Raw genomic sequence first — 21,223 nt, 5'->3', positions numbered from 1 at the left:
TTGTTAGGACCTGACTGCAGTAGTCCCAGCAATCATCCATGTCTCTTCCCAAACATTTGTCATATGCACTCTAAACCAGTTTGCCTTTTTTTCATAGTAGATATTGTAATTCATAGCAAGATGATCATCTTTGTTACCTGTTTGCAGTAATGGATATGAAGGATTCTCAGTTCCGTCAGCATCAGTGTCACTTCCTATAATGCCCTGTCATTAACTGTTGCCTCAACATCTCTGTAATTGAGATCCTTAAACTTTTTCATTTTATTTATTGTATGGCTGTTTTTCAAGCTGATACATGAACTGAATTTTCAGGTTCCAGATTAATTTGATATTGCCACCATATGGCTCTGAACATTGACAAGATATGGATTAAATGAATAATGGATCAACGACAGGCTTTTGACTTAAGTTATAGGCTGATGAATAATCTTATTTTAAATCAAATGCAGATCTGCTTAGAGCAGGTTATTATTGCTGAGGTGGTGATTTTCTGTGTAGCTAAAGGGAAAATAATTACGACTGTTTAGTCTCTGGAAATGTCTGCAAAGAATATCTTTTTAATAAATCAATGAAGAATAGAAGAATCTCATGATTATTTATATGTAAGCTATTCCAGGAAAAACTCCATAAATTAAAAAGAAAATGTTACAATTTAAGTAGCAATAAAAAGAATGCTCCATCACTAATGCAATGAAAGCAGCATCCTGGTTACTGTTAAGTGGATTTTTTTGTTAGATTGTTTCAGGGTCTGCTTTTTTTTTTTTTTTTTTTTTTTTTTCTAGAATGAGCAACACTTGAGACAAGCTGCTTTTGGAGGTGCTGAGTCTTTTAGTGACGGCACCAGCTCAGCAGAAATCTAGAGGATAAATTAAATCTGAAGTTTCAGTAAGCAAAGCCAAAACTTTTGTAGTTCATCTTGAATACTGTAAAAATGCATCCTGTTCATTTTAAGTTTTCTCCAAGTGCCAAGTTTAGGTTTATATTCCTGACCTGGTGTCCATATTACTACAGGAGGAAGCTTGGGATGTCGGCAAAGCTCTTCCTGACTTGTTTGGTAATGATTAGATTAAAAGTATTCCTTGTTCATAGGAAAATCTGGAAAATTGTAGCCAGAACGTTTTTGTACAACTGATAGGACTACTTACTTTTTTTTTTTTTTTAATCTTTTTCCCTTCACTTTTTTCCCTTTCTCCTCTCCAGGGTCAGTACAAACCCTCTGACTTGCTGTGTCCGGAGACGTACGTCTGGACACCGATTGAGCAGTGCCTGCCCCTGCTGGAGCATTCCAAGTACTCTCGGTTCAACCAGGATGTCAAAGCTGGTAAGTTCACCAGAACAGGTCTGCAAACTGCCTGTCTTCTTTTTATAACATTTTGGTTTCCTCTGCTGCTTGAAGCATTATGGAAATCTGAGCTGGAAAACGAGAAAGTGTAAAATTCACAACTCCTCCAGCAAGCTTGAGCAAATAGTTTAATCTTTGAACATAAAATAAGTGGGACAAATTTTAAGTATGTTCTGGTTTACAGACTAGATGTAGTTCTAAATGAACACATATTGCTGCCTTTCAGCTAATTATATTTGCTGTTCTGTGCATGAGCAAGGCCTGACCAATAATTGTTCCTCCCTGCAATTCCAATTGGATGAATCCATAAAGGAAGGAATTAGAATCAATAGAGGAAAGTGAAAGGGCTGGAGAAGCTTAAAGGCATCCAGTGCTTTTGCTAGGAAACAAAGTGGCAGATTTATTTTAACAATTTGTCAGCAAATTGAAAGAATACAATGAGCAGCAGAAACACCTTCAACATCTTGAAGTAAATCTAAATTTTTACAGTCTGTAAAATAGGTGCTTTGTGATTTGCCCGCACAGAATCATCCACAATGTTACTAACCAGAACATAATGCAGTAATGATACTGTAAAACAATGCAATCAAATGCAAAAAAAAAAAAACCCAAACACATGTACTTGCTTTTAGCTATTGACTCTGTGAGTGGATTCCAGACCCCAGGGGAGCTGTGTTAGACAATGCTTGGTGTGATGCTTGGGTGGAAAGCAAAAAAACTGATTAACTTTTTTCATTAATTGCAAATTGCTGGGATATCATCATCTTGAAATTTTCTCTTTCCACACTGAATAACAGCTGAGAAAGGTTATGGTATTATTCAGATATGCTGGTGATTAAGCTCAAGAGTGTATAAAACCAGGCTCTGGTTTTGGCCATCAAAAGTCTGACTCTAATCCATCATCATCTGTCTCTGGGTTGAAGTCATCTTCAAGAGCTATTGTGTTTTTTGTTTTTCATGGCTGTCGTTGAATAAAATTTTCATTCACTAGCTGGTTAACTGCCTGAAGATAAATGAGAGGAATTTGGAGACACATGACCACTTCAGGAGGATTGTGAACTTCTGAGAAAGTTGCTTGAGTTCCTTGCTTCTCCTTATCCTGTGCATGTTACCATTTAAGCAGTTTTGCTAGGATAATTATAATTACTACAGAAATGAAGTTCAAATACATTTATAGATACAGATACTAATTTAAAACTTTTAGTAGCAGAATCATGTTAAGTTTGTGTAAACAGAGAATGTTCTTTAGGGATTCTGCAGATATCTATGCAATGCAGTGGGAAATAGACTGGGGAGTGGGCTTGGATGCTTCTACAGAAACATCTGTCACCATCAGAAAAGAGCATTTAAATTGATTTAAATGATACATAAATGATACAGAGCATTTAAAGAGATTTATATGTGTGGCACATCATGTCTTGATCGACTGGAATCGTCATTGGATTGGTGAGAGGAAATTGGAGAAAAATGACAAAGGTAGGAGGAAGCAGAGAAATGATTTTGGAGCCCTGAAGTGTTCAAAATATTCTTGTTACTCAGAAAGAAAAGAAGTGGATTTTTTTTAAGTGCAAACTGAACTACTGCCTTCAAAGGGTCTAACCCCATACAAGCAAAGGGCCGTCATCTTGATTCTCTGAAATTCCAGGGGGGATACCACGCATTTGGAAGCTGCAGGATAGAAAACTTTGCATTGCTATCAGCACAGAACATCTCACTCCAGATACTGCTGGAACTGTGAGTTATGTCCTGTGGTTTAAGGAAATTAAAACATAGCTACACGTTGAAATGCACTAGAACTGCTGTGAGCTTACAGTGATTTGAGGTTTAAATAGTTGCTAGCTCTAAGGAAGCTATTTCTCTGCAGTAAAGCCAGTTTCCTTCTTTACTCTCTACAGTAGTCAGTAATAGGAGTTTAATGAGGTTACAGTGAATTTTTAAAAAGAGCAATAGGAATGGTGGTGTGCTTTATTCCTCATAAATCAGCTTTCCGTAACACTGCGTGTAATTGTGTCACTTAAGTAGGTCATGATTTATCAGGAGTGGGACTTCCAATGTAGGAACTGTGGGCAATAACTAGATCCAGTAAACAACTGGGAGAAATGGGGTGATTTGCATTGCTGCCTGGGGCAGTAAAACAGGCACTGGAAAAGGTCATCTTTTAATATCCTATGTAATGTCAGAAAATTACCTCAGACTAGTTTTTTCATCAGGTTTGGCAATTTTTTAACTCCTTTTCTCTCCCTTTGAAAAATAAGAAAAAAAAATGGCCTAGTAAATTGACCAGTTACAGATTATGAAAATTCATGATGGAACCAGCAGAGCATCCTGCTTCAGCAGAAGCTGTTATGGGGGTGTCTGCAATATGAAAAGGTTTTCTGAGTACTCATACACATTGCTTTGCAGGGCACTTTCCTGTAATCAGATTATTTTTTTCTCCAAGAAAAAAAAAAAAAAACTCACAAAAAGTAGCAAAATTTTTCTGAAGTATAAAAAAATATTAATTGGTAATGGCAGAGGATTTTTGCCTGTTTTACATTATGTGGTTGTCCCGAGCTTGAGCATTTTCAAATGGTTTTAAAGTGTATTGTTTCCCATCCCCTTCTTCTCTTTGTCTAATGCTTTTGTTAACAGATGAAGAATGAAGAAGAGAAGACAGACACTAAGCAAAGTTCTTAACTCTTTGTAGCACAGAGATAAGTCTGGAAAAGTATCTAACAGTTAATAACTTTTTTTAAAGAAGCAATACTAGGGAGCTATAATAACTTTTTATTGCTTAGGATGGCAAATCATGGGTGCCTGATGGTTGAAACCTGGTCCAACGCTGTACTGCTTCTGGCCAGTGTAGTGGGATTCAACCTTATTTAACCTCAAATACTTCAGTCACAGAGAGACAGTGATGAGGTTTTGTGCCAGCAGACACTCAGATCTGGTATTTAAACAAACTGTTTGGAGGCTCTTTATGTGCAATTCTAACATTTATTGAAAAACCTCAGTTACTTCAGGAAAAATAATAAATTGTATAGCAATGCTCAGGCAGCATTCATGGATAAAAGATCATGTTTACCAAGTTTTGGTTAAATTACCCGTTGAATCATGTCTCTTAAAACAGATTTTTCATTTTGTTTGTTCAGTTTAAGAAATTTCAGAAGACTAAATGAGAGAAGTCTATAAGGATTCTGCTGTTTGTTTTTGAACAGTGACCATTTACTTAAGGAATGAGTGAGGCAGGGCAGGAGTAGAGGCTTTGGGTACTGAGATTGTGCTGAACTGCACTGAGCAGACCATTAATCCTCCCTTTGTACAGGTAAATCCAACCTGAAATGAAGCTGTAAGTTGTGTTGAAGAAAAAAGAAATTCATTTAATGGCTCAGCAGATGAATGCTTGCCGCTGGCTTTGGTGGCATCTCAAAACTGATGAGCAAAATTCAGTCATGTGATGGAGTCTCCTAAAATATTCCTGGGCATGGTCTGTCTTGTCACACTGGTCAGGTTCCTCTTCTCCAAACTGGTCTTTAGGGTTTTGCTTTCTTCAGCTAACAGCTTTGCAGTATGAAAAGAATGAGAAATATTTACTTGGTATCCTGGCAATATTTTTATCCTTCCACTTTCCATTTTTCTGCCACCTGGCTTTTTTCATCATGTCTGTTGAGACCCACAGCCTGTTGCTGCTGAGAGAAGCCTGTGAAGAATGTCTTTGTGAGGGAAAATCTTGATGAAAATCTACTTTGGGGCTGGTAATCAAATTAGTGGGAAGCATCAAATCTTCCTTTGCATTGGTGCTGGACTCTCAACATGTTTAATAAGCAACTTCAGATAAGGGCAGAGACAACCCAGATCTGGAGTGGTGCCTTCAAAGCCTTTGTAGTTTTAAAGTCTCCTGCCAGGGTGAAAGGGACAACCCAAGGGACAAACCTGTGGTTTGGTGCCCACTGCAGTCTTTGTGGGAGAAGCTGTGTCCCTCTTTCCTGTAGCAGTGCAAATCTAAAAGGACTTCAATGCTTTTTTTTCCTTGACTGATTTGTTTGCTGAAGTTGATGAAGAGGCTGAGCTAATACACATCTGTTCAGCTTCCTGTATCTCTAATAATAGAGTGGAATCAAACTGGAATTGGATGGAATACATTAATTAAAATCAAATTACTTTCTTCAGCGTTGAAAAGTGCAGATGACAAAGGCACACACAGACTCTGGGTTGGGTTTGTGTTTGCTGGAGACAAGATGCTCCTTGCTCCTGGAAACCACAATGGATGCAAGTAGGTGGCATATAGAAATGGAGATGCACTTCTGGTTTGTCTGGTCAGTTAGAGTAATAAATTAAATTATAGTCTATTAATAGACTTAATACTAAGAGACTAAGCTGGGATTTTTTATTTTAAACATCAAGGTAAAGTTGAGGTTTAAAGAGGGATCTAATAAGGTACATTCAGTGTATGGAGGAATCTTTCACAGCATGAGAGGTGTAGGAGAAATGAACAATATGGGGAGACACAAAGGGGGTTCCCTCAAAAGGAAAGGTTTTGTTCTTGAAGGTTTTCCTTCAAGATTATTGGTCTGGGGTAGCAGATCCCATAGTCAGTCCAAGATGGATCTGACATTACTGCCAGCAGCCTGGGCTGGTGGGAGGTGTCCCTGCCCATGCAGGGGGTTTGGAACCAGATGATCTTTAAGGTTCCTTCCAACCCAAATCAATCTGTGAGCAGTGCCATAGTCCTGGGACATGACCCACATCTCTGAGGGGGGCAGAATTTGAAGTGAGAGCTCTCACTGCATGCTCACAGGAGTCTAAAAAAACCCCAGCCATTTAATGTATTCCCTCACGAACAGGGTTCATACAGATCACTGTTTTTTTTAGTTACTGTGCTAAGGAAAATTACTTAAAAGTTCCCAATCTTCTTCTCTAGTAGTCCTGTAACTTTTATTGCAATTTTTCACCAGATTTTTAAAACTTTACCACTTTCTCTGCTACATGCAAACTGAAAGTTCTCTCAGCTTTGCAGCATTGTCATTCTGCTGCACAGAATAAGCTGGAGTAGTGGAAGGAGACAAGATTCCCAGTATTAAATAACTTCTGAATCATCTTATTAGTGACTTAATTATGCATCTCAATGCTGCTTGCAAGAAACTGTGGGTTACTAGTTTTAGTGAATAAAACTTAGAAGTCTTACCCAGAAATCTGGAGGCTTGGGCAGTTGCACAAAATTGTTTTTATTTAAAAAACAGATTTATGTCCATAGTGCTTTCACTAGAGAAATAATCTGTCAACTATTTCAGTAGTTTTGATATTTCTAGTGCTGTGTTTTTCAAAACATTTATGTACCAGTTAGATGCTGTTCTTTGCTTTTTGCTGTATTTCAGACACATTTTGCATTTACTGTGTATGCAAACACAAGGATTTGGTTGATTTTTTTTTTCCCATCAGGTACAGAGGCTGTTTAATTTAAGAGAAATTTTTAAAGTGTAGTTTATTAGCGTGATACTGGTTTTATTCTTCCTCCCTCTCTGAACTGAAAAGCCATCACCAGGTATCTGTACCTATGAAAGGGACTCTGGTTGCCATTTGGATCCCTGGGAAAGGGCTGGATCTGTGTGGTGTTGCATCCTAAAATCTAGTCAGCTGGATTGAGGCAAAAGAGAGTCAGTGTTAATGTTTATAAGTGTGATGCAGATGAATATTTATAAGGAAAAAGTTCTCGAGATGATGGAAATATAGTCACAAAACTGCCACAGATGGAAAACATTAAACAAATTGTTTAAAACTGTGCAATCATCTGATTAGGGAGAAATTGCTGGTCTGTAACACAACTGCTGTTTACAATTTTGTTAACAGATGCAGTTAGAGAGTTAAGGAAAAGTTTAAATAAATTCTGCTAGATGATGAACTAAACTCTCCTAACACACCAGCTCTCCACTGTCTTATCAGAGCTATAGGTGATAAATTTGAATTTTGTAACCAAGAAAAAGACAGACCTAGCAATTATTTCTGGCAGCTCCTCTGGAAGAGACACATCTTACAAGTTTCTGTCTGTTTCTAATTAAGTTTATAAACACTTGGAATCATCAGAATGCAGATTTCTAACACCAGTGTGATCCTTGAGCAGAAAAGATATTTAAACAATGATTACAGTGCCAAGAAGGTGTATCCAGGAAATTTTTCCCCCCTCACTTTTTGGTATGTTTGGACTAAGCTGAAATGACTGGTGTGGAGTTTTAAGCTTATATGCAAAAATATATGCTCAAAAATTCCAGTACCTCTCTAATAAAAAGGTAATGTTATTAATTTGTGAGTCCTAAACAAGTGACACTACATAAATTGGCCTGTGGGTTAGAAATTATACTGTACCATCAGCTCTGCAGCAAAGCCTCCCAAAAGAATCAATTGCGAAGCCAGAGAGGGCTTTAAAATGTGATTTAAAGTGCAATGTACTAGCAAATCTTAAACTTTGCTAAGTGTTTGTGATTGGAAGTGTTTGTATTTATTGAGATTCTAAATATAGCTGCTTCTGACTTACATAGAGTGGGGTAAAACTTGGGCTATAATTCATGAAAACTTGGCTTGGACTGCAGAATACTCCAAATAAATTTTAATAAATTTATTAAATTAAATTTTAATCCAAAATTAAATTCATAGAGATTTAGTACTGTGGTTTATTTCACTGATTTTACTGTCTTTGCAAGCTCCACAGATGTATTTTGAAATTACACAATTCTGCTGGGGGCACTTTGCTTAAAAGATAAAGATATCCTGGAATACTTCTCCTGTTGAACAGATGAATCTTAGGTGGTTGTGCGCTCAAGATACTCCTTCACCATTTGAATATTGTGATGTTTGATTCTCTGGCAGAATAATTCTGCTTTGTTTTGTTTTTGGGTTTTTTTGACTAGCAGTGAACTCATTAGTTGGTGAAGATTCAGGAGACTGTGGGGAAGGACAGGGACTGCCAAAACTTGCAGGACTCATTTTCCACCCTCAGAAGGTGCTAGAAAGACAAGAGCAGAAATGAAAAGTTAAGTAATGTAGGAGCAGCAGAGCCATCAGGCAGATTTCTTTCTCGCCAAGGATAACCAGCATATGGGATTAGTTTCAAAATGTGATAAAAGTTAAAAGCTGTAATTAGATGCAGACACAGAGCAGCTGTGGAAGGGACACCACAGGCATGTGCTGGGTCCCAGCTTGGCCACACACTACCAGCCACTTTTTCCAGGGTCAGACCTTTTGTAAGCATCCTCAGTTCCTTGGAACGTGTTTACTCTCTGCTCTGCTGACATCATCTCAGCTTTTCACATGCAACATAATTGATTCCATGTTTTAATTAATTTAGCCAGTAAACTGATTGCTGTAATCTGATTTATTCAGCTGATAAGCTACTGCCAATTGCTTCAGTTTTGCCTGTTTCATGGAAACACCTTCATTTGTAATTCTCAGCTTGACTCTTGTATTTATTTTTTTTTTTACTCATCTGTCAGTCTGAAAAAGGACTTTACTTTGCCCTTTTTTTTGAAAGATCCTCATACTGCTTTCTGCCATTTTCAATTCTATATTTAACATTATTAGTATTTAACTCTGCCAGATTTTTTTCCTGTTTGTGTTGCATTTTTTGGAGCTAAAACTCCGTAAAGTAAAACCTTACTTTTACCTTTTGTACTGTGGTTTATTCCGTTGATTTTATTGTCTTTGCAAGCTCCACATGTTGTATTAGGTACTGTTCTTGCAACAAGATGTAGGGTGACTGAGTAGTGTCATTTTCTAGTTAGAAAATCAGTTATTTTAGTGGAATCAATTATTTGGCTTCTAGGGTAAATCTTACTGAAGTACAAGGCATTTTAGCCACCAATTGTAATGAAAATCAGTTTATGTAATGGTTCTGTTTATTCTTATGCAAAATATGTTCAGTAGAAAGATTGGAATAAGCTGTTCTGGTTAGATGTCAGTGTACTTACTAGTTTTCAAGTTTTACGAGAGTTAGTAAAGTAAACATTCTGTGTTTATCTAAGAAAAATATTTATTCGTGTTTTTAATGAGAAATGAATGAAATATTTCATTCATCCCTAATAGGAAGTGCTTGTGTGCCAGTTACTTTCTTCCCCTCATCTTTTCTATTGATGCATCCCCAATTTATTATGTTCTACCTTTAACTCACAGATTTAATGACATGTTTAATGTGGCTCTTCCAATAGGAACTGAGTCATTTTTGATGATGTTCTTGAGGCACCTCTGGAAAGATTCATGCGTGGTTTTAATTCCCTGTTAGTGAGTGAATTAAGGAGGTCCTTCATAGAATCATTTTGGTTGGAAAAGACCTTTAAGATCATCAAGTTCAACCATTAACCTAACTCTACCGAGTCCTGTGCTAAACTGTCTCTGAGCACCACATCTATGCATCTTTTAAATTATTCCAGGGATGGTGATTTAACCACCTTCCTGGGCACCCAGTGCTTGATAACCCTTTCAATAAAGACATTTCTTGTAGTATCCAATATTAACCTGCCCTGGCCCAGTTTTCATGTGGTGTTTCCAAGTGCTCATTGGATTTTTTTACCACAATTTTCCCTCCTGTCTGTGGAATGAGCAGCTCAAAATACTTGAACATTCCTGTGTTGTCCTGAATAACTTGGATTCCTTGAGGAACAATAAGACTCAGCTAACAAAGATTTAGGGAAGCATGATGGAGGTGTGGGATGAAGCTTGGTCAGGCTCATCGATGCTGACCCAGAGCAAATAAACCTTCCCAGAAATCAGAGTGGTCAGAATTGGGCATTAGAAATGTTTGCAGAGTCCAGCAAAAATGAGAGCATGAAATGAGTTTGTAGAACTTTGCCCTGGATAGTTTGGATCTACAGAACTACCTTGTGCAGTCTGCTGGCTTGCTGGGTCCCTGCTTAAGGGAGAAGGTCTGGAAGGCCATGGTCAGACTAAATGGACAGAAAAGGTATTTAAAACAAGCAAAAAGAAGAAACAAAGCACACAGAAGCCTCCCAGGGTGTGCCGTTAGTATTCCTCATTGGCAATCCACATTCTCATTTCTCGTATCTGAAGTCATAGAGCAGTGTCAGAGATACAACTTCAAAGGAGCTGACTGGTTCATTTTCTCTGCTGGAAGAGCATCTAAAAGTGAAATAGTTATCTTTGTCAGCTTGCCATCTACCAGATTACTTTCTCCTTTTTATTTTTTTTTTATTTTTATTGGTGTCTTGACTTTGGAGGCACTGGATTGATGTTTTCAGATGGGAAGTTGTTCAGTTTCCATTAACTAACATTTTCCCAGGTACTATTAGTGGGGGTTTTTTGTCATGAATCCCTGAAAAGCAAGTCCTCAGAGAAATAGCAGTATCATTTAAATCTAGCCCTTTGTAACTCCTTCCAACCACCATATTCTGTGATAATAAATTGCATTATACGACGGCTCCTCGTACACAAACCAGGGGTTTATACTTCTTATTTTATGTGCATCACTTCCAAACGTGGCCACACTTGGATTTTAGCATTGGGCAATGTATCCCAAAGGATTTTTTTTTTTTTTTTTTTTTTGCAGGTAAGCCAGAAGCCTTTGCAGGTTGCTGTTGAGTTACAGCTGAAAATGAGAAGTGCAGTGAATTACTGTATTCCCAGGAAATATTTGCTATTGGCCCCCATTCATGTTTACTACTGGAATAATAAGAGTCACAACACAATGAGTTATTGTTTCCATGTGGCACAGCAGGAGGAGAGGGGTTTGAATGGGTTTGTCAAGTGATTAGGCTGCTTGCTTCTTGGGATTGAATTGCAAATCATAACCCAGTTGTATGATTTCAGGCACAAAGCCCAAAAGTTTTGTTCAGAAAATGGCTTTAGGATTTAGCCTTGTTGCAGCTGCCTGTCTTTCCCTGTTTTAAGGTTTCCCTACAAGTTGGACTTGGAAAACTGTAATTCTTCTTTGTGTTTTAAGGATCATTGATATTATTTTGAAAAGGTGATTTTGTTGGGTTTTGTTTTTTTTTCTCCTTACAAATACTTTCTTTTTCAACAATGCTTTCAAAAGTCCCTGTTTTGTTTTGTTTTGTTTTTTCTTGCTTGCTCAAAAAATCACTGCAAAGAATTGGCTGATTGAGAACATCCTGAGCATTTTACTGTACTGCCTTTGTGCCTTGTGCTTTCTGCTTTCAATTAAGACTTCTTTTCATTGAATTTGTTGTTGTTGTTTATGCTTCATTTTAACTGTACTCTTATTTTGGAGCAAGTTAGTGAGTTTGTACCCCAAGGCATACTGCTCTTTAATACTTCCTAATGTGTGAGTTTAGTATGAAAGAAGCAGTATGAAAAAAAAAAAAAGCAATATAGGAACTCACTGTTTTATATAAATATTGCTATTAATGGGTATTGCTTATCTTGTCACTATATTGTCTCTCATTTTGGAGGTTGATTTCTTATGCTTTTCTGCTGAAGGGAAGAAATCATACTTTAAATTGAGTAAGAAATTAGCTTAAATTCAAAAGTCTGATGCGTTAGACTTCTGATGGAGGTAGAAATTTGTTCTATTTCCAGGAATTATTATCACCTATATCTTTGTTACAAAATTTGAAAGCTAATTTGTTTCTTCCTTTTCAAGTTCCTTTGTTATAAAATCACTGATCACTAACTGTGACAAGGTCATGTAAAACAGATGTAGCTTTTCTTCAAAAAAAAAAACAAAATCTGATGAGGCTGCTGTAGTGTTTCTCTAATAAATGAACTTGGCTGTAGTGTAACCAGCAAGATAGAGGAGCTTCTTTTGGTCATTTTTACTCCTACTCTGAATATCATGAAACCTTTTAACTTGTAAATTGAATTTTCAAATTATTGTTTTTCTTTGATTTGGAAAATGAGGACACTGCCTTTATCTTTGAAAGTGTTACAAACCCTAACTGCTTCAAAGCTGAATATTAAAACCCAAGCAGAACTTGCAAGCAAGCCAAAAAAACCAAATACCCTTTGGGCTGTCAGTCTGAAATCACAGCAGTTGTCCAGGGTAGACTTTTTTTTTTTCTGTGAAGTTAATGTTTGGAAGTAAGAATAGTTTTTCAGAGATTCCATTTCTAAATATTAGAAATTTCTAAATATTACATTTCTTAAATATTAATTTTTTAATCAGGACTCATTCTTTGCCTCTTTGCTTTCTTCCACTGTTTCATCCTGCTTTGGAGCAAAAAGAAATCCAGGTTCTCAGGGTAACGTGGATGTAGAAACACAAAGCTAAGGTTGGCCCAAGACATTCCTCCCACTCCCTGGAGTATAAAAGTATTTCTGGGGCTGATTTCTGGATGAGGTTGCCTTTGAAGACCACTGCTCTTACCTTTAACTTGTCCCTCAGCAGTGTTTCCATGCTTCTGATGAAGGTGTGTGTAGCTGGGCCAAGAAATCAAACTAATTCTGGCTGGCATCTGCCAAGATAAACCATGGCTTTACATCACTTCTTTGTTTTTTACTGCTACTTAGAGACATACCTGATATGCTTGTTTTTTTCAGAAAAGAAATTCTCCTTCTATAAGTTGCACTTAATAGTGATATGGGGGTGAGAACAAAGAATTTTAACACCTCTTTGCAATCTTTGCAGCTTTTTGTGTGGTCACAGTAGTAAGGTGGAATTATATATGAATTCTATATCCAGATGAATGCTATGTAAATAATTTGCTGGCTTAGGAGCATAGATGAGAAGGGAAAGAAGTGATAGTTGATTTATTCAACAAGAATTCAGCTGCATTTTTACCTCTGACACTTACAGGGTAGTATTTCTGTAAATACAGACAGTTGGCATCCACAGTTACTCAGTTTCCTGAGGTACTGTCATTTTATAGAACTGATTTTTCTGAAGTTTAGGTGTTTATTTATATACCATCCCAACTATATTGATAGATGTAACTGAATTAAGGTATAAAATTTTGTTTTATATGTCAAATGACAGCATCATTTGGAATGATAAAGATGAAGTGGTTCTGGAGGTTGCTAGGAGAGGCTCCACAGAAATAGAAAAATGGTGAAAAATTGTAAAACCCATAAAAATACACTCCAAGACCTGGTGATATTTGCCTAAATTAACAAAATGTGGATTTACAGGAGGATGGTTTCTACAATATTCTTAAGAAGCAATTTATCATGTGAGCTGCATGACTTGAGTGCACAAGGTCTTAGTCAGGACTGGTTGGGGGTGATGGTTGAAGTCTTAGAAAAATTAGAAAAAAAGCCTTAGAAAATTAGCTGCCCATAAGTTATAATGTTGAGGCATCCAACAATTATGGAAGCTTGTGTTTAGACCCATGATTTTATCTTCTTGAGGGTTATATAAATTAATTTACCAAGTAGTTGTGAGGTGAGGGTTAGTGAGAGACTCAGAAGGTATAGAAGGAGAAAGTATGAGGAGAAAAAAACTTTTTTAGGTTTTTAATAGTAACAATAGTGCACTGAGTAATTACAGTGATGATTCAAGTTGCCCTGACGTGTTGTCCCACTGTCTGGTCAGTCTGGGTCCTTCCAGAAATGGTCACTAATTGAAATATACTTTTTGACAGAGATGTTTTTCTTATTTTTAACAAGTAATTTTATTTAATGTAGTATATGATCTCATTATGAATTGGGATTACTGCTGTGTCCAAGCACCAGACATGCAGAGAAGACCTGTTAGAATTTGTTTGTAAGCATCTTAAATATAAAGCAGATTTTATCATGTGCCACTCAGCAAGAGCAGATATTACCCTCCCTGCCCCCAAAAATTCGATTTTGTTTTTTAAATGATGCCAGAGCCCAATCTGCTTTTATTTTCTATTAATTTATCTTAACTTCAGCCTGCTTAGATTTAAATAATGAACAAATAACATGCATTTCCAGAATGCATTTGGTGTTGCCTCCAGAGCAGTAGCAATTGAAAGGTGACTGAATTTTAACTTAGATTTGGTGTTATGGTGACACAAGTTACTATTCGCCTTCTCTAAAAAATTATTTATTTAACTATGTACTTGAGATTACTGCTTAACATTTCACTAAGAGGTTTCTTTTTCAGGTGGAGTTTAAATTAGATATATTTAAGTACATTTCCAGAAGGTTATTTTTATCAATAAAGTTTTTATTTTGGGGGGAGTTGGTGGGAAAATGTTCACTACACCGGATAGTTTTTCTACACATTTTGCATATTATTTTTCTGCCTTTCAAACCTTATTTGAAGAATCTGGAATTCAACTTGAATTTGTAGAAGAAATATTAATACAGTCAATCCAATGTAAGCTTGTGAGACCAAACATATCTGACTTTAGACTTTTCCTGATGCTAAACTAATTACCAAATCTATCTATGTAGTTTATACTGTTTGTGTTAAGCTTAAAACTTGTCTGATGTATTGAAGGATTTTTTTTTTCAGGATATTTGACTGCTCTGGGAGAGCCTTCTTCTGCCTGAGGGTAATGTTAGAAACCTGTGTCACAGTCCAAGGGAGGACCTGGTCTACAGCAGGGTTTGGCAAGCTGTACTCCTCCCCAGAAAGCTTTTGTCTGTGATGCTTGAAAATTTCCTAGAGTCCTCCTCATTATAAAGAGTTTCATGTGGCTGGAGAACTGGGGCTGGCAAGTGATTGCAAGGAGGATGATGCAGAGACTGCTCTGGATGTCATGAGTAAAAGTGGAGTAAGGGCAACAAGAAGAGAGTTGAGGCAGTAAGGCTGTGGTGAAGCTGAAGGTACAGTAGCTTAAGTTGCTGCAAGAAATTGAATTTGGTGCCAGGAACACTGAGAGCCAAAAAGTGAACTCATCCAGAATATCAGGTCACAGAATTATTTGAAAGCAATGAGTATCAAACAGTGAGTAGTGAACAGCTTTGCAAGGGCTTTTGGCATGAGGCTGTGAATTTCTAGGCTTGGCCTAAATCTATTTCAGGACACAAACTTGCAGTCAGCTTAGAGGTGCAGCAAAAATAAACTTTCCAATTTAAGAAGTTAAAATAACTTTACACTTGTGTCACCTCCAGAAGTTCAACTTGCAAACTTTTTTCCTTGGTGAATTTTTCTGCAAGGAGGAGGTGTAAGGGAAGAGGCAGTAGGGCTGGTGGGAAAGACAACCTAGTGGGATATCAGAAAGGTGTTGGCCACACATCAAAAACCTAACAGATTTCAAAGAAGGAGAAAGTCATAAAGTGGTTTTGACCTGGGTGTTTATCCAAAGCAATTGCCAAGGATAATTAGTGGGGAATGCAACCCTAGCAAGCACTGCTCAGATTTTCTACCTTCAAACCATATTTTCCTACTTAAGACTTAAGAAATACATTGTGCTTTTATGGCAGGAATCAAAACACAGATAAAAGTAATGAAGTCATTCTCATTTTTGTCAAGCAGACTTAGTTAAGTTTCACTCACTAAATTCAAGCAATCAGCAGAAAAATGCTTGTAAGGCATTTCTGCTGATGGATAGGGGCAGGGTCTTAAGAATATCTTGCAAAGCAAAGCATTTCATGATATCTTTTGTCTTTATTGAAGCATAATTTCTATTAAGTTTAACCAGAGGGGTACATTCAAGCACAGATTTGTCTTAAAAATATTTTTTGGATTCTTCCAGACAAGTTGCTTGGCTTACCTCTGGCAAGTATTGTGAGCTTCAGGTATGGAAAGAGAAAAAGTACAAAAGGAGTTGGTGACTAGTTTGTTTCCCTTAGCTGGTGTCATCTCTGCACTTTGGGTCTATTGCCAGTTGAGAAACTTGATGAGAAATTTCTACCTCCGTTTATTCTCTCATTAAAAAAAAACAAAAACAAAAACAACAAAACCCCCGAAAACCACCAAATTATTTTTTTCCTGTGAAGTAGCTACTTGAATTACCTGGTTTTCCGCAGCAGTTTGTTTGATTTTGAGTCAAGTGATGATGAGCAGAAGGCTACATTGCAGGTGCTGTAATCAGGGAACCGTGTTGAGTGGACACCATTCAGAGCCTGTCAAAGTTCCTAAATGAAGTACACAAATGTATCAAATAATTTTAATTTGAGGCAGATTGTTATAGTACTTCAAGGTTAGCAATTATAGTCAACCTTTGCTGTCTCTTCAGTTAATGTCCTGCTGCCAAAAGAACAAGGCAGTTACTGCACAGTTTATGTTGCCAGATGCTCACCTCCTTGTAAGCATCTTTGTTACTATTTGAATTTATATGGTTTAATTCTCTTATTTCAGCTTTTGTGTTTTAAGCTGATTTGTACATTGGTGGCTTTTTAAACCTGAAGTTCAAAAAACTTCCAAGATTTCTTTTACTGTTATATTCCAGTAATTGTGTTAGCTTACCCTACAGTGGCCTTAGGCATGTGTGCTCCTTCACTTTCTTTAAAGTGTTTTCTAGCACTGTTGGGCCAATTTTTCTGACAGGCAGCAGCTTTATAACACTATTATTCACCAGTAGTAGCATCAGTTGGATTCATAAAAATAAGGAAGTTTTAACTTACTCAGTGATGCTCTTTTGTGTATGATCTATTATGTGCTAAATTAAGTCACAAGGGGCCTGTAGCTGAGGTTAATAAAATTCAGCTATGGTGTGTGTATATTTTAAAGCCTGAGGTGCCCACCCAGGTAGTTACTGCTCTGCTGACTGTAGGATCAGCAACAAGGGATGTGTTTAACTTCTTTCTGCTAGAGGTGCTCAGAAAGCAGTAGAAATGGGGGGAAAATGATGGAGAACCAGGGATTTTCAATTTTTTTCCTGATGCTGACCTAAGGTGAGCAGTGTGGAGGCTTCGTGCTGTTTTTAATACATTTCTGCTAAACTGGGGCAAGGGGGTGCTGTGGGCTGGTGGGTTTTGTGAGTGGTGTGGTGAGTGCTGCATCCAGCTCTGGAGGGACATGGACCTGATGGAGCAGGGCCAGGGGAGGGCCACGAAAATGATCAGGGGGCTGGAAGATCTTTTCTGTGAAGGCAAGCTGAGGGTGCTGGGGTTGTTCAGCCTGGAGAAATAAAAAGGCTTTCAGGGAGACCTTTTAGTGACCTTCCAGTGTCTTAAGGGTCCTACAGGAAGGCTGGAGAGGGACTGTGTGCAAGGGCTTGTAGTGACAGGACAAGGGGCAATGGTTTTAAATTAGAGAAGAGTAGATTTAGAGTGGATGTTAGGAAAAAGTTCTTTACCATGATGGTAGTGGAACTGTGGAACAGGTTGCCCAGGGAGGTGGTTGAGTCCTCATCCCTGGAGATATTCAAGGTGAGGCTTGAGGAAGGTCTGAGCAACCTGATCTGGTTGAGGGTGTTCCTGCTTACTGCAGGGGGGTGGACAAAATGACCTTTAGAGATCTCTTTAAACCCAAATTATTCCCTTTAAACCCAAAGTGTTCCATGATTCTAAGTGCAGTATGACAATAACAGCAAATCCCTGCTGGTTGGTGGTTCCCAGACAAATCCTCACTTCTGGCAGTGGGCTCCAGCGAGCATGAAATGAACACAAATTTTAATGCAGAGCAGGAGAGGTGTTTTCAGAGAGGCTGCACATCACCATTAGGGATGGGTGATACATGATTTCTATTTTCACACACCACAGATGCAATGACTTAACGAGGAGCTTTCGCCCTCATGATTCAAGAAGACTGCTGTGTAGCTGGACTCTGCTTTCATCCTATTCCTTCATACAGCTTTTCATGATGCAGGTGGAAGTTGGTGGCATAAATTAAGCTCCTCATTAGCTCATTTTGGTGCTCTCTGGTTCTCTCTGCAGTGGATGAAGGGCGCATTAAGGAGCTGGGCAGAGTCAGGGTGCTTCACAAGAGGACCGTGATGCCTTACAGCGTCTACAAGAAAAGAAGGAAGGGGCCAAGTGATGAAGCCAGTGTTCAGCAATATGCAAGCTTGGTGGGACAGACCTGCTCAGAAAGGATGCTGCTGTTTCGGAGCTGAGCCAGCACTAAATGGCATTTTGATGTTTTATTGCACTGCCACTGGATGATCTGTACTATAGCTGTGTGTGGGTATGCCTGCTCAAGTAGCAGTCTGAAATACAGGTATATATCTAGGCTTGTGTGAATACATGCTGCTGTGTGTTTAAAGGCCAACTCCAATAAAACTTACAATACAGCAAGGCTTTAGCAATATCAGTTTAGAAAAACATGCTTGTAGTATATTTGAAGTAGTCCGAGCTGTTCTGTGCATTTTGGATAATTCTGAGTATCTGGGCAAAATGAAAAACAGGTGTCTTTTTTTTTTTTTTTTTTTTTTTGTAGAGACAAAAACTGACTAATTAACAGTTATTAAACTACAAATGTTTGCAGATAGCACCTTGGATATGTTGTTAAAAAATCTCCATGAAATTTGTGCTTGAATCTGCTCCTAAACTCTTGACACATGTTGTTAGTTTCTGATGTGAAATCTGGCATGGTTTAATTTCATTTCAATATTTAAAACCAGGAAGAAATTCTTTTCACTTGCACATTCTTCATTTGTTTGAAGCAGTGGGTTAGTGTCTGAGGTCCTAGTGAGTGTAGGAGTTCATAGTAGGTTTTCAGTGGCAGGGGACACAGTGCTTTGGAAAACTTTCCCCTTTAGAGGTGAAACAGAATAGTTGCACTATAAATATACCAAAGATATGCAGCCAGGTGGCACAGTGTTTTTTTGGTATAAGCCTTATCCTTTGTCTAAAAAGAGTGGCTATTTTGATACTCATCACTAATGTGAAATAAGCTCGGGTGGTTTATTCTGGAAATCTTCACATTTCAGAACTATGCTACTAAAAGCAAACAAACATGAGGTACCACTGCTGGGTTTAGTTGCAATTTTATTTTTTTTTTTTTTTCTGCAGAATTGTATGGGAAGACTGAAATATCATATTTCTTCATTTTTTACTGACTGTTCTGTTTATGGTGCAGCAGCTCACGGGTTGACATCTTTAATAATATTTTACTAAATACTTCTCTTGGAAACAGAGGAAGTTGTGATGCTTTATGAAAGCACTTTATTATCTCATGTATCAATGTCTGTGTCCCTAACAAGTCATACAAGTTAAAGGAATTTGCGGAAATGTCACTGTTGTGAAATTCTGTGATGTATTACAACATGTATAACAATGCCAAGGCATTTGTGTTTCTTATCTCCATGAATAACAGGACCTTCTATATACCTTGAATCAACTCAAAGTTTCCTGTTATTCTTTGAAGAGAGATTCTTGTTCAAGAATATATATACAGGTGTTTTTTCCCCAGAAAGGAATCAAATTCAGATTTACCCTCTGAGCATTACATCTCCTATCTCTCATGAGTTTGATTTCATTTTAAACACTTGGCCAATGTATTATGAATCATTGATTTTTAGGTGGAACAGATGTGAGTGTTTTAGCACTCAAGTGCATTGCAGATTTAACTTTTCTCCCGTATCTGATAGTTGTAATATTATTGATACTGAGTACAGCTTTGACAGTAATTTTTAAAAGTAATCTTAGGTTTCATTAATTGGGATGTTTTGTATTGATCTCCCAGTCTACTAAAATAGTGATTATTTCTGTTCAGCAAGTATGTGTTTATGGGAACCCAAGAGGTTTCTCTTTACTGTACAATCCTTGTCCATGTCTTATGTAAACCTGTGGCCATGGGAGGACCACTAAGTACTGTTTATGATCATTATTATAAAGTGTTCCTTTCTGTGAGGAAAATACTCTTGCCACTCAGTGAATGTCTGAGTAATACATAACATTTTCTGCATACGCAATGTGTTGAAAAGCGGTGATGCCCATATGGCTTGAAATCAAAATAAATGAGAAAAACCCCTTCAGGTGATAGAAAATCAAATACTGGGCACAGAGGAATTCCAGGATGACTTGGAAATTCTTAAAAATTATCAAAAGCCATTTAATGATGGCCTCACTGTGCTCCAGGGGAAGCCAAAGCTTCTGTTCAGTTGCAAAGGAGCAGACGTGTCACTCCTGAGAGTTCCTGAAGAGCTCCATTTTTTTGTTGGTTTGTTCCTGACATGCCTTCTAGATGTGAACCAGACTTTTGGGTGATGCTGTTTCTCTTGAGGAGCTTTTTAAGACAAGGGAGATACGTATGAGACTGAAAATGGAGCACAGCTTGAAGTTGTCCTTAGTGTGACTGCTAAAGGGAACACAGACCATTTCCTATGAATCCTAAATGGTGCTTTCACCTTTTGACCTTCACTGGTACTGCAGCAAAATAACTAAAAAAACCTGAGTCCATCTGATGTAGGATGCTGAGACCTGACCTCCTTCTTCAGTGTTATTTTGGAAGGCAATGGGTGAGTTGTCCTTCAGGACTGATTTCCTCTATCCCTGTTTTAGAAGTGGAATAGTCTGAAGATGAAGTTCTGTAAGTTTTGCCATTGACTTCAGTGGAGCTGAAAATTCACCACTAGTTAAGATGTTGCCATGGAAAATTACTGAATTTGGAGATATTTCATTTACTACAATTTGTAAGAGTGTTTTTATAGTGTAGTTAGTTTGTGATAGTAAATCCCTGAGGAAAGGCTGCCTTGTTCTGTTGCCTGTTGATAAAATGCAAGTGGTGGCAAGAAAATGCAGAGCTGTGACCAGTACTAAAAATACCATTCTGTGTTTTAATTGGAACTAATTGGGGAGTTTACCGCTTTCCAGCATTGACAAATTTCACTAAATGCAAAGCGACCCGCATGTTGAGTTTGTAATTGCTTTTCAGCAGGCCTGTTGGACTTGTAAGTGTAGAAAATAAAAGTTATTTCTAGTCTCTGTGAATTATTATAAGCAATTAATAACTCCAAGGGTGACTTCTGTCTTTCTCTGGAGGAATTCATTGTCTTGGAGGTTGACTTGAGTGTCCATCGAGGAGGAAAATCAGGGTAGTCAAAGGGTAGTAGTGTTAGTAGTAGTAGGTTAGAAGGAGTAAATATCAGTTAAAAACAGGTGCATTTTAGGTCTTGATAGAGGGTTAATAAAAGGTTAATGCTT

General features: G+C 37.7%; 1 protein-coding gene across 5 annotated transcripts in view; it reads left to right on the top strand.

The window, feature by feature from the left end:
- Nucleotides 1-21,010, top strand: part of ATE1 (arginyltransferase 1) — a 76,959-nt gene extending 55,949 nt beyond the window's left edge. For all 5 annotated transcript variants that reach the window (XM_071749624.1, XM_071749623.1, XM_071749625.1 and 2 more), the window contains 2 exons: nt 1,201-1,321; nt 18,014-21,010. In XM_071749624.1, the coding sequence (XP_071605725.1) occupies nt 1,201-1,321; nt 18,014-18,192 (300 nt within the window). In that variant the 3' untranslated portion in view covers nt 18,193-21,010. The remainder of the gene's footprint in view (nt 1-1,200; nt 1,322-18,013) is intronic.
- The last annotated feature ends 213 nt before the right edge of the window (nt 21,011-21,223 follow it).

The sequence above is a fragment of the Heliangelus exortis genome, chromosome 7, assembly GCF_036169615.1.
Source record: "Heliangelus exortis chromosome 7, bHelExo1.hap1, whole genome shotgun sequence".
In the NCBI taxonomy this organism is placed as follows: Eukaryota; Metazoa; Chordata; class Aves; order Apodiformes; family Trochilidae; genus Heliangelus; species Heliangelus exortis.
Note: the sequence above shows the minus strand (reverse complement) of the source record. Positions and strands in the feature narration are given on the sequence as shown.